Source organism: Glossina fuscipes, unplaced genomic scaffold (assembly GCF_014805625.2).
Source record: "Glossina fuscipes isolate IAEA_lab_2018 unplaced genomic scaffold, Yale_Gfus_2 1, whole genome shotgun sequence".
Classification (NCBI taxonomy): domain Eukaryota; kingdom Metazoa; phylum Arthropoda; class Insecta; order Diptera; family Glossinidae; genus Glossina; species Glossina fuscipes.
The window spans coordinates 40786341-40805632 of NW_023998415.1; the positions used below are offsets into that span (position 1 = coordinate 40786341).

At 34.9% G+C, this 19292-nt stretch overlaps 2 protein-coding genes across 2 annotated transcripts; both read right to left on the reverse strand.

Moving 5' to 3' along the window:
* Nucleotides 1-3561: 3561 nt before the first annotated feature.
* On the reverse strand, nt 3562-9010 carry LOC119631762 (adenylyl cyclase X E-like). Its single transcript, XM_038024251.1, has 15 exons — nt 8917-9010; nt 8497-8858; nt 8319-8431; nt 8101-8245; nt 7908-8044; nt 7544-7829; nt 7270-7460; nt 6341-6559; nt 5580-5739; nt 5317-5409; nt 4952-5220; nt 4764-4858; nt 4524-4675; nt 3986-4445; nt 3562-3912 (listed from the first exon to the last, which is right to left on the reverse strand). Exons 2-15 carry the CDS (start codon nt 8647-8649, stop codon nt 3647-3649), a joined length of 2739 nt encoding a protein of 912 aa, XP_037880179.1. The 5' UTR covers nt 8650-8858; nt 8917-9010; the 3' UTR covers nt 3562-3646.
* A 1223-nt stretch (nt 9011-10233) lies between these two features.
* LOC119632290 (adenylyl cyclase X E) lies at nt 10234-17822 on the reverse strand. The gene is made up of 17 exons (XM_038025122.1): nt 17679-17822; nt 17091-17621; nt 16871-17022; nt 16754-16798; nt 16546-16690; nt 16347-16483; nt 15973-16258; nt 13247-13431; nt 12964-13182; nt 12452-12698; nt 12282-12392; nt 11951-12219; nt 11784-11878; nt 11546-11697; nt 11306-11486; nt 10965-11231; nt 10234-10894 (listed from the first exon to the last, which is right to left on the reverse strand). Exons 1-17 carry the CDS (start codon nt 17772-17774, stop codon nt 10599-10601), a joined length of 3414 nt encoding a protein of 1137 aa, XP_037881050.1. The 5' UTR covers nt 17775-17822; the 3' UTR covers nt 10234-10598.
* Nucleotides 17823-19292: the final 1470 nt, after the last annotated feature.

Consider the following 19292-nt stretch of genomic DNA (forward strand, 5'->3'; position numbering starts at 1 on the left):
TGTGTGTGTGTGTGTGTGTGTGTGTGTGTGTGTTTGTTACAAAAGTATTTAAAAGAGTCCAAAGACTTAACGAAAACACTGTTTTGCCAAATTCAATATTTTACTCTCTGGCAAAGAGCGTCCAAACATATATCTATTGTACCGGTTCTTACAGCGTTGTCCAAAAAGTTGTGAATTTGGTGTGTGCTGTTAATCACAATGGTTATAGTAATGACAATAAGGAAGTAGCGAATTATCTTCAAAGACGCCACAACTTGTAATTGCCGTGTGCGTGATATAAAATAGCTGATAGCGAGCTTTCAAACCAATGAAAGACGACTAAAATAGAATATTAACAAAATCTGTCGATTCGTACGAAAAATTAGTAACCTGTTTGTTGAAATTGAGAAAGTTGAAGTTTATAGCTAACAAAGTAAACTACAAAGAGGAACACCTATCACTTTACTTCAAATTATGATATCAAAGTCGGTGTTGAAAAGTCGCAGCCGAGAGTACGCTATGTCTCCAATTTGTGTCGTAAATTTACTAAACTGTCAACTTCAACTGCCAATGCTTTATATAGATCTGAAACCTAGTGTAGATAATAAAAAGATTTACAAAGTGACATACCTTAATCATGCTACCATGGTGGCAAAATTTCGGACACACAAGAACTTATTGCACGGAGCAAGACAAATGTGTTAAATGAGGCTTGGATCACTTAAGTAATACCTGCACTAAAAGTAACGATACCTCTGCAAAATGTATTGGTCGTTTACAAAATCTTCCGAACAATAGTCAAGGTTGTTTCATCTATCAGCAGCTTCTCAAAAAGAAAGGACAGAACTCTACTTACAATAACTTTATAATAATTTTTCCATCAATCAACAAGTATTCCCTTTTTTTTAAGAGATCCCTCCCGATTTTACATAATATTTATCTTCATAATTGTCACCACACTGGAACTGGTTGAAGCAACACTTTTTATCAATAGGATGATGCTCCTAGTCTCTCAGCGATACACATAAGCTTCCGTATGCCAATGGGCTTTCAATCGTCTCCATGAAGCAGAAATTTTCCTCTATCAAAATTTTATTGATATTCTTCTTATATTATCGTTGAACATAACATCATCCGTCATTCATGAAACTTATAATGCGACTTTTAGAAGCCGGATCGATCACGCTTGAGACCATAATTTGAATTTGCATGGGTCTTATAAAATTGATGATGCGGTAGAAGATTTTACAAGTCTTATTCATCGAGCTGGTTTTACATCTACTCCCAGAAATTTTGATGAGCCTAGATACTGTAATAAATGCGTTGACCTTGAAATAAGGCAAATGATTAGAAACAAGGGAAAGATGTGAAGAATTCAATGGCAAAACAGTAGATAAAAGTATTTGAATAGAGCGACGAATAATCTGCGCGTAAAATGAATGAACCAAACAACAAGTTTTTAACCTGAAAGCGACTTTTCAGCCTAATAACTTTTTTGGGACTTCAAATACAGAAGATATACGTTAAAATCTTTCGTTAGTCCATGCCCCATGGATAGGCCTCTCAGCGATACCTACATTAGCTGCTGAAGCCAAAGAAGAGATGAGCAAAATTTAACCCCAAGAAATTCTCTGATTGTGATTGCGTAATTGAAATGACTAATAAATCCTTACCACCTAAGGCACTCGTCTTTTTAACATTCACTTTTAAGAATATCTTAACACAGAATCACTTTCCAACTCAATGAAATTTGCACAAAAATAATTATGGTGGCCTTTATCTATCGTCTAACCGATCTTTTATACAATATTTCTGCTAAGGAAGAAAACCAGGGCTAGACTAAAAATTGGAAACGCAAGAATTGTGTGTGTGTGTGTGTGTGTGTGTGTGTGTGATTTTTATTGATTTTGTTAGTTAAACGACCAAAAGTTATGCTAGTTGAAAAATGAATGATGCGTGTGTATGCGTGTTTACAGCATCTACTACATGTACGCTGTATGTAGGTATGTAAGCGGGAAACAGACAACTTCTAACTATATTAATTTGATCTAAAGTTGAAAAGCTTGACACTTAACATTAACGTTGTATTCATGTGATCAAACGCAACCATAGGCCCATTCGAATGAGCAACAATTTCGCATATAATAAGTCAGGAAATGTTGCAGTTTGCTGGTTAGTTTTCCTAAAATATTTGGGAAAATCTATCTGCAAAGACTATTCCCAGTTCTCGAGAAAAGATTTATTATTTTCGACCAGCTGATCAGTTTGAGGAATACCCCTGGTATCATTGAGCAATATCATCGCTTTGTTTCATACGTCAAGGAAGCGATTGAAGATGTGGAGAAGAGTCTCGATAAAATCTGGGATGATGAACAACTTTCAAACATTTTAAAAGTTCTTCCTTTCAACTCTTATGTATTATATTTGCTGCTTAAGACCTATTTGCAAAACTGTCATTTCCATTGTAAACTTGAAAATCATAAATCCAATCCATATAAAATAGAAGGCGATGGATCCAGCTTCTAACTGTTCTAAGTCCAATTCTCTATATAATTGTCACTTTGAATTCTTCTATCACTGAGAATATTTTAACTGCGACATGTGCAGCATGTTCATCTCAGCAAAATTTTGCTTTGACTTTGATCAAATGGAATATGAAAAAAAAATGCTGAAAAATCTATGCAGATTGCATTTACGCTAAATAAGTCTAAGTATACTTGTCGTTCACACTTTTTGACTGACAATATTATCTCTATCCCTATTAAAAACAATGTAAAATATTTTGGCTTACATATTAACCAAAGATTAAAATCGAAAAAAAAAAAATGTCGATTAAGTGAAACGCCAGCAACTTGACTTAAAAACCAAAGAACTCTGGTTAGTTCTCTGGATTATTTCGTCCAGAATCTCAACTTGATGTAAGAAATAAATGCATTTCATACAAGAGGATCCTTCAAACTACTTGGACCTACGGCTTACAGCTACGGGAAGTTACAGGCAGCGATTCCAATTGTGGTTGAAATCTATGTCTTATGGCTAATGCCCTGCAATTCGCTAGCAGCTCGCAATTTCATTCATCAAAAGTCGAATTCAACCGATTCAACCGCAAACTGTCTTGTTAAACCGAATGATCATGTAAATCCATTGGCAACATCTTTTCTGGATAAATTCAATGAATAAATAAATAGCTTTAAAAAAGCATCACATACTGGATTTCCTATACAGAGATTACTTAGTTAATTTTTGTTCCTTAAATTATTTTAATGAATTTTCCAAATTTACACAGATAAATTCTTTTTATTTATTTACGATTATGTTGCTTACATTGGATGACAATTTCATTTATCTCGATCATCAATCTCCTATTGCTATTACGTTTACTCATTATCTTTTCGGATAGATTGTAGACCAAATATAGACTTAAAAGAAAGTACAATTTAATAAATCTATAGATTAAGTAAGCCCTTGTCATATTATATCATTTCTAGCCAAATCTATTTGGAAAACTCAGTGAACATTTGTCGAGTTTGAGCTACGAAATCAATTTTACCAATACTTTTTTCGTTTTTATTCTTCTAACTAGTTGAGCAGTAGTAAAACTACACGATCGATATAAACCTTTTGGCAAATAATAATTAAAAACTCAACAAAAATCGGTAAAGGGAAATTAGATTGTTCCGAATTTAAACTGATCGTCGACGTCTATAAAATATGTAGGTATTTCCCCTCGACCTTTTACATCAATCAAGCCGCGGTATGTGCAACTGACATTATAGTCACGTAAGATTTCCGCAGTCTCTTCGGTAACTTGAATGTAGCCCGGTTCACCGGTAGTGTCCATTCGCGCGGCCATATTTACAGCATTACCCCAAATATCATAATGCGCCTGAGAGGATCCAACCACTCCAGCCATAACTTCACCAGAACTAATGCCTAATTGCAAATGAATTATCGGTAATAAATTAACACAACTCGCTATACAAATCGATGACAAAAGAACAATTACCGATTCGAAGTTCAAGCGGCGGAGTGCCCCGGCTACGGGATTCCTGAATTACGCTATTAATCGATCGTATAACTTTCAGAAATTCGACTGCGAAATTTGCTAAAACATAGACCACTCCCTTCTTATTTCGCATAAATCGCATATTCATTCTGTCAGATTCATCCTCAGAAGAAATAGAAGAAGAAGAAGAATTAGAGGAAGAGAGTAAGGGAGAAGGGAATTGTTCATTTGTTTCCACATTATTGCCTTCAGGCTTATCAATAACAAATGCGAAGATGTGGCTTGATCGTTTTCTTATTGTTCTTCGACTCTCTTTTTCATGCGGTGTAAATGGTGATCTATCCCGTTTTAAACTTTGCGGTAAATAACCACGTCTAGAACCTAAACCGCACGCAACCATATAAGTCCAATTGATAACTTTGATTTTTTCCACTTTCTCCGAAAACTTGTAAAATTTTAACTGTATGTAGAAAAAATATCGAATTATAAGGATAATGCGATATAAATATAAGATAAGAAATATAGGGGATTGGCTTACAACTTCATCAAAATCGCACATAATTTCATTCATTAAACGCAAATCCATTAGATGCGCCTCCTCATGAATAACAGTTGCGAACATTACCGCTACGTATTCATGCTTCTCGTAGTAGGGTTCATTTTTTAAACGTTTCGTTAAATACACTTGAACTTTTTTTAAGTGAGACAAAAAACGAGAGAATAGCGATTAGCGACAATATATATTTTTCATTTTGTTTGAAAATGCAGCTCGACTTACCCACATGTGCGGGAAGTATATTAAGTAGCAATGCGCGGATCGATTCGTTTGTAATACTGGAACTATCAATTCTCCGCTGCAATTGCCTCTCATTACTACATATATTTATATGTGTGCGTACGTGTATGTGTGTGTGTGTGTGTGCGTTTAATTATTTTAATGCGTCTCTCTCCATTTTTAATACTTACAAATAATTCAATTTCGATATAAATATTAGATGACGACTGATAAGCATATATAGAAACCAAATTATTAATAGAACCCAGACATGCGCGAGTTCAGCAGATGTGGTAATGTTTGTCGACACACTGGATTCGTAGTTCAAAGACAAATGCGTATAAATCCCAATACTATAGATTATTAGCAAAGGTACTGTCATTAAGAATGATAAAGTGATTGGTATGAGAGGCCAAGTAAACGCCAAAGCCACATATAAGCATAAGGATTCAGTGACAGCCTAAAGAGAATTCACACAAAAATAATATAAGAATCGAATAAAAAAAAAAAAAGAACGGCATTAACGTCGTCTTGACTTATTTGATTGATCTTTTACCCATGAATTGAAGCACAACTTCCGTATGCCTTCTTCCAATAATAGAAATATAACCTTATCATCGTTTGCCAACATATCGCTGTCGCACGTTATCTATTAAGCCGTATCGAATATGTAAAAGACATAGATGGCATTTTCATTAGTTATCTCGTTTGTTAAATGCTTACCACTTGAACGTAGGACGTTATTAAAATTGTTGACATACACCCTACGAATAATGCGCAACCTAAAATTAGTTTTTTGGTCATCGAAAGCTTACGTACCGTACGTAATTTAAATGGCGCTCGTCGTATATATTTTCGAATTGGACGCCATCGAAAAATTCGACGGATAAGATATTTACGCCATATGAATACAATAACCGCAATATTGCACAAAATCATAAGACTGCATATAATCCAAAATTCGACTGTATTTTGAATTCTAAATAAAATAAAAAAATATTTTTAATTCAAATCAGATAAGTTAAAAGTATTTATGCGATTATAATTAGTGTAAATGTGTATATGATGAACTTTTTATTCTGAAATACAGATATATATCACGGGATGGTTTTTAATTTAATTTAGATGCGTCCGCCACACTAACGTTCGTTAATCGTTCACTCGTCGTTGCAATTGTCTTATCACTTAAATTAATCTAGAAATGTGAAACGCGCTCTATGCACTGCTGAGCTCATTCAGGAAATATATAAGAAAAATATAAGTTACTGCTAATATGTCCAAATAGGGGCATTTTGAATATTTCGTAAACCTCTAACAATTTGATGTTCACATCAAATTTTTGAATCAACATCTATAAGCATCTTCAAAATTTTATTATGCACTGTTTCGAAATTAAAACCCCATTGGCGAAGAAAACTTCTGCCAATCGATATCCCCGTCACTTTTAGGTTCGACTACAAACTTCCGTCTAAGGTTTTGCGACAATTTACTTAAATTTCGAATTTCGAATTTCGCACACAGACGCATCTAAATAGACTTCCTTTCTTTATTATAGAACGAGATATACGATCCATACTTACTGTTCCTTTGTAGCTTGCATAGCGACTACGCAAAGTAATACTGGAAAAGTCACCAAAGCGTAATGTTTGAAGAATTCCGTTCTATATGTAAGATATTTAAATTCCCAGCTCCAATTGCCAAATAATAAGCCAATGCTGCTAATATTACTTTCGGCCCGATATTCCTCAATTTGATCGGCGGTTAAATGTCGCGGTCGTTCAAAGCAGTACCGATAAAATCTGATTATTAATAAAAAAAAAAATAAATAAAAAAAATCGTAGTTTAACAAACGATACGCAACAATAACATAGAACACTGTGAGGCATTGGTCTGATTTGTGTTTGCATTGCGCGAGCAAGGTTTCGACAATAACAAAACAGCAATTGTTATTGTCATTGTAATCATACTTCATATCGAATTTTGGAATCGCACTCACGTCGGCTTTTTTTTGTTCGTATGCAAAATACGAGAAACGCACGTGCAAGCACAGATCAGTTCATGTGAAGATTCAGAAAACTGTAAATAATTTTGTTTATTTGTATAAATTTTTTGTTCATCTTTACGACCTCTTTTCTTTTTGGATATGGGGTACTAGTATTTTTATTACTATTAATTTAGCCAGAGAAGTACGATTTTAAGACTAAATTCTTAAAGCACTAACATCTATCGGTTATCGGCTTTTAGTGAAAACTCATTCTACCGCATTTGGGATTTGAGCCCACGACCATTGAGTTGTTAGTCGCGATTCTTTGCCTGTTCGGCCATTCAGCCGGGCATGGACTAAGCCCATTGAGATATATATGTATGTATGGCTTATATTTACAGATTGATGATAATTTTTTCTTGTTGTTCTATTGCTAAAATTCACTTGCAATTGCAAGGCTTCCTATTATAATGTTCACAATGTTCGTTTGCCTGCACCTAATCGCATTTACACATATACACTTACTGCAGTTTGCAAATCGGTAAGCTTCCCACTTCAATTTCCATTAATTCGTTAGCTTTTTCCACAATCTCTTGATAAACCATCTGCTTGGGTTCGTTCGGGGTTATTTCAATATCAATACTGGGAGTAGTTTCTTCCGCCTCCTTTTTACTTTCTAAGTAATTTTGCCATTCAATCGAGGTATTCATTTTGATCTTTAAATCGGGAAATGGGTTTTTATTCAATTTGCGTTTCGTTTGCGAAATATGATTGTCTTGTGTCTTGTTTTTACACTTACACTCGGTTCAATTATTAGAAAAGTTTTTATCTTGTATTTCAATAATATTGGATGCGTTTTAGCCTGTTCGGTACCCTCTTCGTAAATGTAAAAATCTTCAGTTAAATTCAGCGTTGCCTTACTTATGTGGACACGTCCCGGTATACCAGTCGTTTCGAGACAATTTGCAATGTTAACATCCGTGGACCAAACATCATATTGCCATTTTGATGATCCAATAATACCCGCTAGTAAACTGCCTGAATGTATGCCGATACGCATATCAACATCCAGATTTCTGACGGTTCTTTAAAAAAAATGTTTAAATAATTGATTAAAAAAAATGTCCTCAAAATGGAGCGGAACGTTCCTTTTAGTTACGAACCTAACTTCACGAACATGTGCTACAATAGCACGTCCCAGTTCAATACAGCAAACACCATGCAATGGATGTGAGACGGGTATACCAGACACGGCATAGTAACAATCACCCAAAAATTTAATACGCATTACATTAAAGTCCTGTTTAAGCAATAGGTATTACCGTTATGATAGTACATTAAAGTGCAAGCACTTACTTGACACGCCTTGTCAAATCTTTGAAATAGATCATGTAACGTTTCCACTAGGGTCTTGACGTCCAATTTCGTTGTCAAGAACGTGAAATTAACTAAATCGGCAAAGATAATACTTACATCTTCATGAGGCTCGACAAAAAAAGTTCTCAAAAATTGGATAAAAATAGTACAGTATAAGATAAGATAATTTATCCAACGGATTTCTTCAATTTAAATACCTTCCTTCATACAACCCTTGCTGACCGACCTTCGATCTTTCAATGCGATTTCTAACTTCTTGTCCAATTTTTTTTGCTATCGGTTCTGGTATAATGCTTACTAAAAGATTTTTCTACAAAAAGTAAAAGGAGAAATTTTTAAATCGTTTCATTTTTGCGATAACTCTAAACCGCTTACCTCTTGATCTTTTGCGTATTTGAAAGCTACTGCTTGCTCCACACTTTGACGTTTAGTAAGAAATAGAAGACGTGTTATAATTTCACGTCTCCAACGACAAGTTACGCCAATTATATTTAAACCAATAAGGAAGAAAATTTCGGGTGTAACCATTGTGACATCTGACAAATTAATGGTTGCATTCTTTGCAGTTATTAACAGAAAATCGGCCCCGTATATTAAGCTGATCACACAACTCAAAATGATTGGATGATAAAATCCAGGTAGAGGCAAAAATAAATATATTGTCGATATAACGTAAGCTGCATAGGAGGGACGTACGATATACGCCTGACTTATATAATATAGATTCAGTGAAATATCTATAAATGCAGAAGAAGGATTTTGAGTAGAAGCTTTGTATAATATGCGTACGCATACCACAAAATGCTATTATTAAAGCGGTCGTCCAAGATACAATAAGTTTAATCAGTTGCCTCGTGTACGCTTGTTTCGCGTAGATACGAAGAATTGCGCATATTATTCCAGCCCCAATTAAATACATGTAAATTTCATAGGGGAAATACTCTTCCTTCGAATTCAGAATTTTCGTTAACATAAACTTACTTAGGTGTGAATAATTCATTTACTAACCTGATGAACGTTATATAATGTGATCGAATGAATCAGTGTAATAATTATATGGATTATGGTAAAGGTGTTTAAATAATTATTATATATTCTGGCCAGATAATTTTGATAGACTTCTTCTAAGCCCATATCCACACATTCTCCCTGTGAAAACAATTGCTGTTGAGTCAATTAAAAGGCAAACTCTCCCCCTTTTACCTTCAGGTTAGCGTAGTTACCAGAAATTCGAAAGATATCATCCATCGTTAAGATTTCCTATAAATATTCTGCAGATTTTAAATGGACGTCTTGTTTATTTGTTTATATATTTTCGGTTCTTTTTTTTTTTTTCTTGGCGTCTCCAAAATTAAAATTATAAAATATGTCAAATTTTAAAAGACATTGAACAAATCACAATCCAGTTGTGCTTCTATTAGCAGTTTCAAATTTGAAAATCTCGAAATCAAGCATAAAAAAATTACAAATCTTCACTGAGTGAAGTCGCTCAAGCGAAATATCAAAACATGAAAACAAAAAATTCGAGATAAATAAAAAATAATAAATGCGACACCCACACATGCAGAGGATACTATGTTATGTCTGCCCATCAAAAAAAAAAAAAAAAGAAAAGACAAAAAAAAAAGAGGAAGAGGAAAAGGAAGAGGAAGAGGAAGGGGAAGAAAAAACGAAAGAACATTGCCCCAATTAAAATAAACATAGTCTCCATGAGAGGCGTATGGGTATGAAGAACGCAACATCATCTATGGATTCTACTCGTTTATTATTTGGATAAACGCGTATAGTATCCGTTTATACAATACTGATAGACATTTCAATTTGAGTTTAGACCGACGCATAGATGAATGTGCAAAGAGATTGTACGAAAGCTTCCCGTTATATTAACGGAACATTTATTTAACCTTTTAATCATTGCGACAAATCACGATCATTTTCTTTCATTTGCGAAACATATGAAAGTGAAAGTTTTCCATCTAAAATCTGTGAAAGCCAGTTGAAGGTGAGAAGGAGCGGGGTAATCTTGGCTCCCCGGCAGTCAGCATCTCATCACGATTTCGTAATATAGGTAAAGACCACAAGGTTATTACAAGCGGATTAAGCGAATTAAGCGGATTAAGCATATCAATATACGTTGATTCTTTCGAGAATTGGTTATATACGACATCGCTTTAGCCAGAGTATCGAGCCTTTCTATTTCGTATTTATAAGAAAGTAATTGCTTCTATATAAAAAGATACGACTGACCAATATCGGAGAAGGATGAATACTTTTTTACAACTGCTATGATTATGATATGTAATTATAATTGACAGACAAGTGACAACAGCTTTTCGTATCTATAATAACAATATTTGTTACAAAACTTATTCAGTTAGAGATATCAATTTTATAAGTAAAAGAATCAAGTCTTAGAAGTAAATTACGTAGTAAAATGAAATATGTACATAAATAAATGTTAAACAATTATATATATTTTATGCATTCGGTTCTCTGGTGTTTATTTTTGAATCGGGTATAAAATTTAGATTCTCATCTATACCCACAAAGTATGTGGGTATCTCACCACGACCTTTAACATAGGTCAGGCCACGAAAATTGCATTGTATATTGAATGTCCGTAATATTTGGGCAGTTTCTTCGGTAACCTGAATATGGCCGGGCAAACCGGTCGAATCCATCCGAGAGGCCATATTTACAGCGTTACCCCAGATATCGTAATGAGGCTTAGACGAGCCAACTACGCCGGCCATTATTTCACCGTTACTTATGCCTACAATGGAGACATTCAAGATTATTAAAAAAAAAAAAAGGATAGATTGTAATGTTGTTAAAATACTAACCTACGCGTAACATGCCATGGTCAGAATTACCATCTTCACATTGCAGATTCTCCATATTGAAAGAGTGTATAGTGCGCATGAGTTCCAAAGCGAATTGTGCCATCACAAAAACGACATTGCTTTGCTGAGGGCTACTGATCTTACGATTTTTAGCGTTCCTGCTAATATTTGAATGACCTTCGTATTGACTAGAAGAACGCTTAACATTGGTTCCCGATTTCGCCGAAGATTCCACTTTTATATTGACCTCTTGAGATGAACGATTCGCTAAATGGTTTTATGAAGAACTCTTCTCAACTTAAATGCGATATCGGATTTGCAAGCGATCACAAACAACTTACAATTGCTGCTATTATAATGGGATCTACGTCCGTTTGGCAATAACGATGAATTACGGAATGTATTCTGAGTATTAACATGTTCCGAACGAGCTAAATCTAAACCGCACGCCGCCATATAAGTCCATCCTGCCACTTTAATTTTTTCAATCTTAAACGCCCCTTCCGATTCGAAATGTTTCAACTGCAAATTTTATCATAGATTAAATCATTGCAACCAAGCCTATTTTATGTAATACTTACCACGTCGTCAAAATCGCATATGATTTCATTTAGGACTCGTAAGCCAACGTTTTCGGTATCATAGTTCTCAATCGAGGCAAACATTACCGCCACGTTATCATATTCCTCATAATACAATTCATTCTTCATTTCCCTGGATATATAAATATCCGCTGAAATTTTCATGGCTTATATTATCGAGGCTTAAGTGATGCTGATATTATTTCAAAATATAAAACAAATTAAATTCGACACTTACCTACATGCGATGGCAGAATGTTATTAATCAACACTGATATTGATTCGTTGGTTACCTCGGCATCTTCCTGCTTTTTTTGCAATTGACGTTTCCAACTAATTGACGAATATAATTGAGAAGGAATCTAAATGAATTCAGCATCATATCAATATCATATACTGACTTACTTATAATCGACTCTTGATATAAATTCGGTTTGGCGATCCATTAAATGGAAAATGAAAAATGTTATAACAATCACCAAGACATGCGAATATTCGGCTTGCAATTGCACGTTAGACGAAGGACTAGACTCGTAAATTAATGCGTATTTAACAAATATAATCACTATATAAATAGACGATATTAAAAGACCAATAACAAGTTTCACCACAAACGGTATACGCGAGAAGAGAAAGACGACGCATATGGTTAATTCTAAACTGTCGGTGATACCCTAGAATTCAAGTATTTAATTTAAAAAAAAAATTGAGATAATACTTGTTAAAGCTTACCTACCCAAGGATTGAATCCTTCTTCACATATTCGATCCTTAGAAAATGCCTGCGAGCTTAAACTACCATTACTGTCATTATCGGAACCATAAACGGGCCAATTATTGCAGTCTAACTGAAAATAAAGCATACTTCGATTGATGCACGCTCGACAACTCCTCTTAACTCACATACCAATTGCATAAATGTCGCGGAACAGCAAATGATTATAATTAGAATATATATGCTGAGCCGTGCTATTATGCTGCTTTGTAAACTTTTCGAAGTCTCGTAGAGAAATAATAAAATTTTATTATCGGGATCAGTTTTGTCAGCTTCAGCGAAGAACATAAGCCATAGCTTTTTAAACCATGACAAAAATATACAAACAATTATTAAAACAATGTAAAACGCATTCGAGGCCCAAAAATTTGTGGATTGACTGCAAAAAAAAATTATCAATTATTGAATACATGAAAGAAAAGATATACGAAAAAGGACAAATTTTATTCGCTTTTGTTCGAATCTTAAGCGTGGGCCTTGATCAACTTTCCCTGCCTACTCCTTCACATAAATATCTTGCAAAAGCAAATAATATCAAACGGATAGAATGAAAATGGATTCATTTACTACTGTCAAGTATATACACCTTTTACTCCACTATTCATAGTGTGACTCTTTCTCTTTTTTATTACATATTCACTTACATCTTATTAATCGATTGTATTGCCATTATACCCAAAAATATGATGACGCCCATAATCACACTGTACTTAAGCATATCGTCTGGTTCACGTAGAAATTGCATTTCCCATCGCCAATCTTTGAAAAACAAGCACATCGATGTTATATTCCGGCGAAAATTTTGTTCTTCCATTTCATCTTGAGTTAAACGCTTCGATCGACCAAAACAAAATTTCCAAAGTCTAAAGAAAATTCTTATAAAATATCGGGACTCTTATCGTATTTGATATTTTTTGTGCAATTTACTGAATTCGACTGATGGGCATCTTATCTAGCTCACGACTCATTTCCAATTTAGCTTGTGTGCGTATCTGATTAAATTGTTCGATATTGTTTTGCATAAAGTTTGTAGATAATTCGGGTTTTAAACGTTGCTCTATCTGACGACGTATTGCTGACCAAGGTCGTCTTAATTCGTTGTACGAGGAATACTATAAATAGAAGAAACCTTGAAATTTATTTACTTCCTTTATATACGTATACATATATATATATATATATATATATTCCGTTTCTACGCCACGGTCACTAAAAAATATTAACATTTCTATTATTATATCTGTTATGAGTGACTAGGATGAAAACTTTATTGGCTTTTAAGCAAAAACCCTACATATCTCTCTCTACTTCTCTTTCTCTTCCTCACTTTTGTTCTTAAATTGAAGAATTTTGAGATCACACAGAGTATTTATATGACATGAGAGAGAGAAAAATATTTTCAAGTCATGATTTAGTTTGGCGCCTGGTCGATTTATCCGTCAGAGGCGGGGTTTTATTTTCAATTTATTAACTACATTATATAAATGTCTATATTTTTACGATATACTCAGCTTAGATTTGACTCAAACTTCAATAAAATTTCTTGCATTGTACATTCCACATGTTACGTTAAGGCTGACAAATTCCACAGAATCACAGGTCGTCAGAAAAATAGGTGCAAAATGAATTTTTCAGTTCTATGCAAAAAAAATTGTAAAACACGCACAACCTTTTTACTATCCCACGTAATTATGTTCTTTCAGTAAGAAATAGAAAGCTTTTATTTTGACTTAATGGCTTTTTCACCCGCAGATCGAAATAAATTCGTGAAGATTAAAGTGTGTTATAATATTTTGCGGTAAAAGCGGATTGTAACGGTAAATCGTGTTTATTAAAAAGATAATACATTCGTTTTTATAATAATATTAGATGGATCGAGCATGGAGTCAGGGAAAAATGTGAGAATTTATTAACGCATCGCTAGATGGGTCACAAAACTTCCTGACTTCCTGGATGCTTTAAACCCCCCTAAAAAATATATTGTTAGATGCAAAGCAATTGAGAAAACTTCTCCCGGTCCCAAAAATCGCGTCATAATTTTAGGAAAATGTGATTCGTTCAAGGTGTGTAGAGGAATTTTTAATAAAATTAGGAATGTTCTATCATTCGGAACTGATCGTCGAAGTCAATCTACCAGAAATTTCTTTTGCTCAGAAAAGTCAATTTGAAGAGGGGGAAAGGGTTTGTTCTAGCCCGTGCGGACTAGAAGGCGGAAAAAGGTGGCGAAATATACTTTGAGGCGACGAAACAAAATAAATTTGCTGGTGGGTGGCGCGAAAGAAAATGTACGTCGATCAAAAGGGAAAGAACTCCATATTGGATTTATTTAAAAGAAAAAAAAAGAAGAAATCATGGCGCAGGAAATCTTATGATATGGAGTTGCTTTCTAGATTCGATACGTCTCATGGAAAACACTCTGGATGGATTTGGAGCACACTGTAATGCTATCATATGCCGACGAAAATATGCCACTGGATAACTTGGGTGTCATCGAATGGCCAAGTCAGTTGCCCGACGTCAGCCCTGTTGAGAACCTAACACGGTTGCGATGAGGCAGGAGTAAGACACGCACACGAATGTAACGGAATGTGACGGAACTGAAACTATTTTATTGACAATACAACGGGTTACGACTGTTCCAGGCGCTTCCGTTAAGGCGCGGTGAGGGCATCGAAGATACAGTAAGAGTCTAACTTTTAAGGAAACCTACTACCAATAAGAATATGTAGAAAATAAAATAAAGCCTGTTTTTTAAATAATTATCAAACATATATCGCGAAACTACTAACGTCGCCAAGTGTTCTTAGCGAATGACAACATTGTGTTAGCGTGTAACCCAACAGTGTTGTAATGGGACTTTTTTTGTATATTTAAATTTCAAATGATTCTCAAGAGAAAAAGATGAGAAAAGAGATCGACTGTTCGAGCAGCCTTTCTGAAAATCAAAACTTCTCAGGATTATTTGATCAAACTATACCTGTAGATATGAACGAAACGCATATCACAATATTTTAAAAATGTTTTCATTCGATGGATACGAAAAAATGCGGTTCAGAACAAAAATAACTTTTTTCTTCTTATTTCTCGGTATTGCAAACAAAGTTGCAAAGTAATTATTGGATATTAAGTCCGCATATATAGCCTAACAGATAAGAATCGCGACTAGTATTCAAATCTCGAGCTACGTAAGCTGTAGTGAATTCTCAGACGGTGAAGGCATTGGACACACCTTTACTACACTGCGGTCGCACCCTCGCTATCTCTTCTTTCTGACCATCACCGTTTTACACGAATCGGTGACACTCCCAGAGTGATTTCGTGGTCGTTTAAAAGAAAAAAAAAAAAAGGTACTAAGAACAAATTACTTACGGATATAAGCAAGGAATAGGAGACTTTATCTCTACTAATTTGCTCTATTGGGCACGTCTGTGGCAGAATATGTCATAGCTTGTTCAATTTAATCTACTAAGCAGAGATATTTTTGTTACAGATTGACTTCTTTGCAGAAGAAGTGAAAAGTTTACAATTGCTGACTAGCAAAGCTATCACGCTCTCTCTGAGATTTCAAAGCACTGCTAAGACAAAATCGTGGCGCATATGCAGATGCCAAACATACTACTCAAATCGAATGTAATATCTTTCTTTTCAGTTACCTTGGGCGGTTTAATTAAAAATGATCTTATGCCAAATTTTTTGAGTACCGGATCGGTACGAGCTTGGGGAGTACCTTCCTCATACATGTACTCGCCATCCAATTGCTTTAAGGTTTCTTCGCTAACGTGCACCCGTCCCGCTATTCCAGTCTGTTCCAAACGATTAGCAATATCGACATCTTTCGACCATATATCGTATTGCCATTTACAGGCCCCAATTACCCCGGATAGAATACTACCAGAATGCACGCCGATACGCATATCGATGTTTAATTTACGACGTGTTCTAGAGTTGAAAGAAAAAAAGAAATATATATATATATATGAAAATATAACGAGTTACTCGCAAAGTTGTTTTATTATAGTTTAAATACCTTACATCACGTATATCTTTAATCATACGTAAACCCAAGTCCACACAGCATTTGGCATGATACTCATTAGGTAGTGGAACTCCTGCCACGCAATAATAACAATCGCCTAGAAATTTGATGCGCAACACATTGTATTCCTAGAAAAAGAAATTGTTTCAATAGAGTAAAAGAATCGATGCCCTATGGCTTTTGGATTAACCTCAGAGGCCGTGTCGAATTTCACAAAGAGATCATGCAAAGTTTCTACCAAGGTTTTCACATCTAAGGTTGTTGTCAAATAGGTGTAGTTGACAACGTCTGCATAAAGTATCGTAACATCATCGTGGGGTTCAATGAAAAGTTTTCTAAATAAAAAATAAAATAACTAACGAGATGCGGTCGTTAATTGTTTATATAATAGTACTTACTCGGTGTCAGGTTGACGCCAGTATTTCAAAATCGTTGGACTATGTCTATGCATTTTACAAATACAAAAATTAATGATATTTTAAGAAATAATTTTGAGTTTTTCAGTAAAAACCTACACTCTATTCGAATTGGCCTCTATTTTCGCATCATTATTACTTTGCGAGATGAGACGTTGCTTTCTAGCTCGTATATGTTCGACGCGAGCCTTGACATCCTGTTCGATCTTATTAGCTATCTGAGCTGGTATTATGCTTAGCCATAAACTTTTCTAAGACATAAGAACTAAAATTTAAAATATGCAAATTTTTTTTTGTTTTCTTTAAAAAGTAAACCCACCTCTTCATCTCGGGCGTAACGTAGCATTAAATTCTCCTCGACATATTGCCGTCGATCTAGGAATGTTGTACGTATTGCTATCTCTTTCATCATACGAAAATGTATACCCAATAGATTTATCGAGATTAAAAATATCGTTTCAGTTATTAGTTTTATGAAGTCTAACCCGCCGGATCCATTAGCATGTTTGCGATACGTAACGAATGCATAATCGATGAGATAAGACAATGTCACAGAGGTACCCAACAGAGATGCATGCGCATTATCAGGTAAGGGCATAAATATGTATACAGCATATAAAATATAGCTACCGAACGCTGGTCTCAATAAATCAAGATTTATGACAGCATGATATACGGAAACCCCGATATCGGTACCTGCCAGCAGCGCTACAGCCAACCACGATGTTACGTACATAATCCAACTGAAACGTTTCACCAATTCATTACGAAAATTTAAAGCCAATATCGCCCAAACCAATAGAGCCGATATAATATAAGCAAAAATGTCCGCTGACACATTTTCAAGATTCTATAAATTCCCTCAGCTGTTAAAAACAATGAACAATGTACAGTCATTATAACTTACGGGTATGGTAGCGAGCAAGATTACAGAATGAACACCTACTACTAACAGCTCGATAAAGATGAATAACGATAGATAACTCACGCGCAAACGTTGCATGTAAGATTGATAGAATTGCTCCAATTCTAAATTGCGACACTGATTCTGAAAAAGAAGAAGAATTATAAAAAAATTTATGTGTCTAGCATAAGAATAGATCTGCTTAAATCTCTAATGGCAAATGGTAAATATCGAAGGCAAAGTTAGGCCTTGTATCAGGGTACGGAAGTTCATTAAAATAGAAAGAAACAAGTACGGGCCACTACCTGCATTGCCTTGTTTTTAGAAATAATAAAGTTTGAATTGAGACGCACATGCAGAGTCCAACCGCAGTGTCGCAAAGCGTTCTATGGTTTAAATCGATGTTTTTTTTTTTGTTTTTCTTTTTCTGCAAGTGCAAGTGTGCTTGTTCGTACCACACATTTTCATTTGAACGCACTATCGATTTTTGGTCAAGTACTAAGTTTTAAGTATTGCAATACTGATCCCTTTGCCAGTCTACGAAATAAAGATAGCTTTCGCCCCAAGTTCAACCATTTTGAAACAAATTTTCGTTCGATCGCATTTCATGCTCAAAAAAATGTAGTGGGAGTTAATGACATCATTAACCATACACGTAATATCGACTCGGCGATTGTCTAGTGCTTGTCCACCCGGGTTGTTGTTACGCCCTGAAAAAAAATTATATCCAACCAGAAAAGGGGTTTTTACTAACTAACACCATCCCGCCTATGTACATTTGACTGCAATAGATGTCAGTTAATATATACTAAGATTGAATATTTAGAATCCGCCATAAACGAATCTAATCTTTTCTCACTTTTTAAGGTCAGAGCATATGGCGGTAATCAGCTGAGACAATTGCCGTTTAAATGACAGTTATGATTTTCATACATATATATGTATTAAATTTTGCATCGATTCAGATCGTATAAAGGACTTTTGAACATTTTCGAAATCGCTTCAAAGCTTTATCTGTAAAATTTACCTGTCAACTAATCACACGACAAGGAATGAAGAAATTGAACAATACCTTAATTATAAGGCATTTCCATAGCCGTGTCCATTATTCCTTTGTTTCTTCTAAGGATTTCAAACTCAAACCCACGAATTTCTCATGCCATTATGCAATGGCATTAGCTATGGGAATTATGCAGATTTCGTTTCTGCCAAATTTCACTACACTTGTTTAGTTAAGCGCATCTTTTTTTGAATATTTTGGGTTCATTTTCGCATATATCTTACTTTTCAATGTTGATTCGATGAAAAATAATGCTGACATTAACCAAATGCTAGTTAGGGCGATTTACGGTAGTGCATAAGGAAACTGTATATCTCCTTGGAGAGCGATGTTACGCAAGACAAAAAGAACCCATTAGGGAGGCATTACGCTTGAGACACGTGAAACTGTCTATCTCCTTGAAGAGCGATGTTACGCAAGACTAAGAGAACTTACTAGGGAGGCATTTCGTTTGAGAGACGTGAGAATGTTTCACAAGCCACATAATACGATGTGAACTGATTATCCGTCGTAGCGATGCTAGATTGTTTACCAAAAAACCTGCCGAGGAAACTTTG

Bases quoted from the DNA above. Each gene is read 5' to 3' on its own strand.
- LOC119631762 (XM_038024251.1), bottom strand. From the start codon at position 8,649: ATGGTTACACCCGAAATTTTCTTCCTTATTGGTTTAAATATAATTGGC. The intron at 5,740-6,340 runs GTAAGTATGGAT...TATTTTATTTAG, and splicing joins ATGCAAGCTACAAAGGAACA to AATTCAAAATACAGTCGAAT. The intron at 4,676-4,763 runs GTAAGTCGAGCT...ACTTAAAAAAAG, and splicing joins TATACTTCCCGCACATGTGG to TTCAAGTGTATTTAACGAAA.
- LOC119632290 (XM_038025122.1), bottom strand. From the start codon at position 17,774: ATGCAACGTTTGCGCGTGAGTTATCTATCGTTATTCATCTTTATCGAG. The intron at 11,879-11,950 runs GTAAGTCAGTAT...TTCGTCAATTAG, and splicing joins ATATCAAGAGTCGATTATAA to TTGGAAACGTCAATTGCAAA. The intron at 11,232-11,305 runs GTAAGTTGTTTG...AAAACCATTTAG, and splicing joins CCATTATAATAGCAGCAATT to CGAATCGTTCATCTCAAGAG.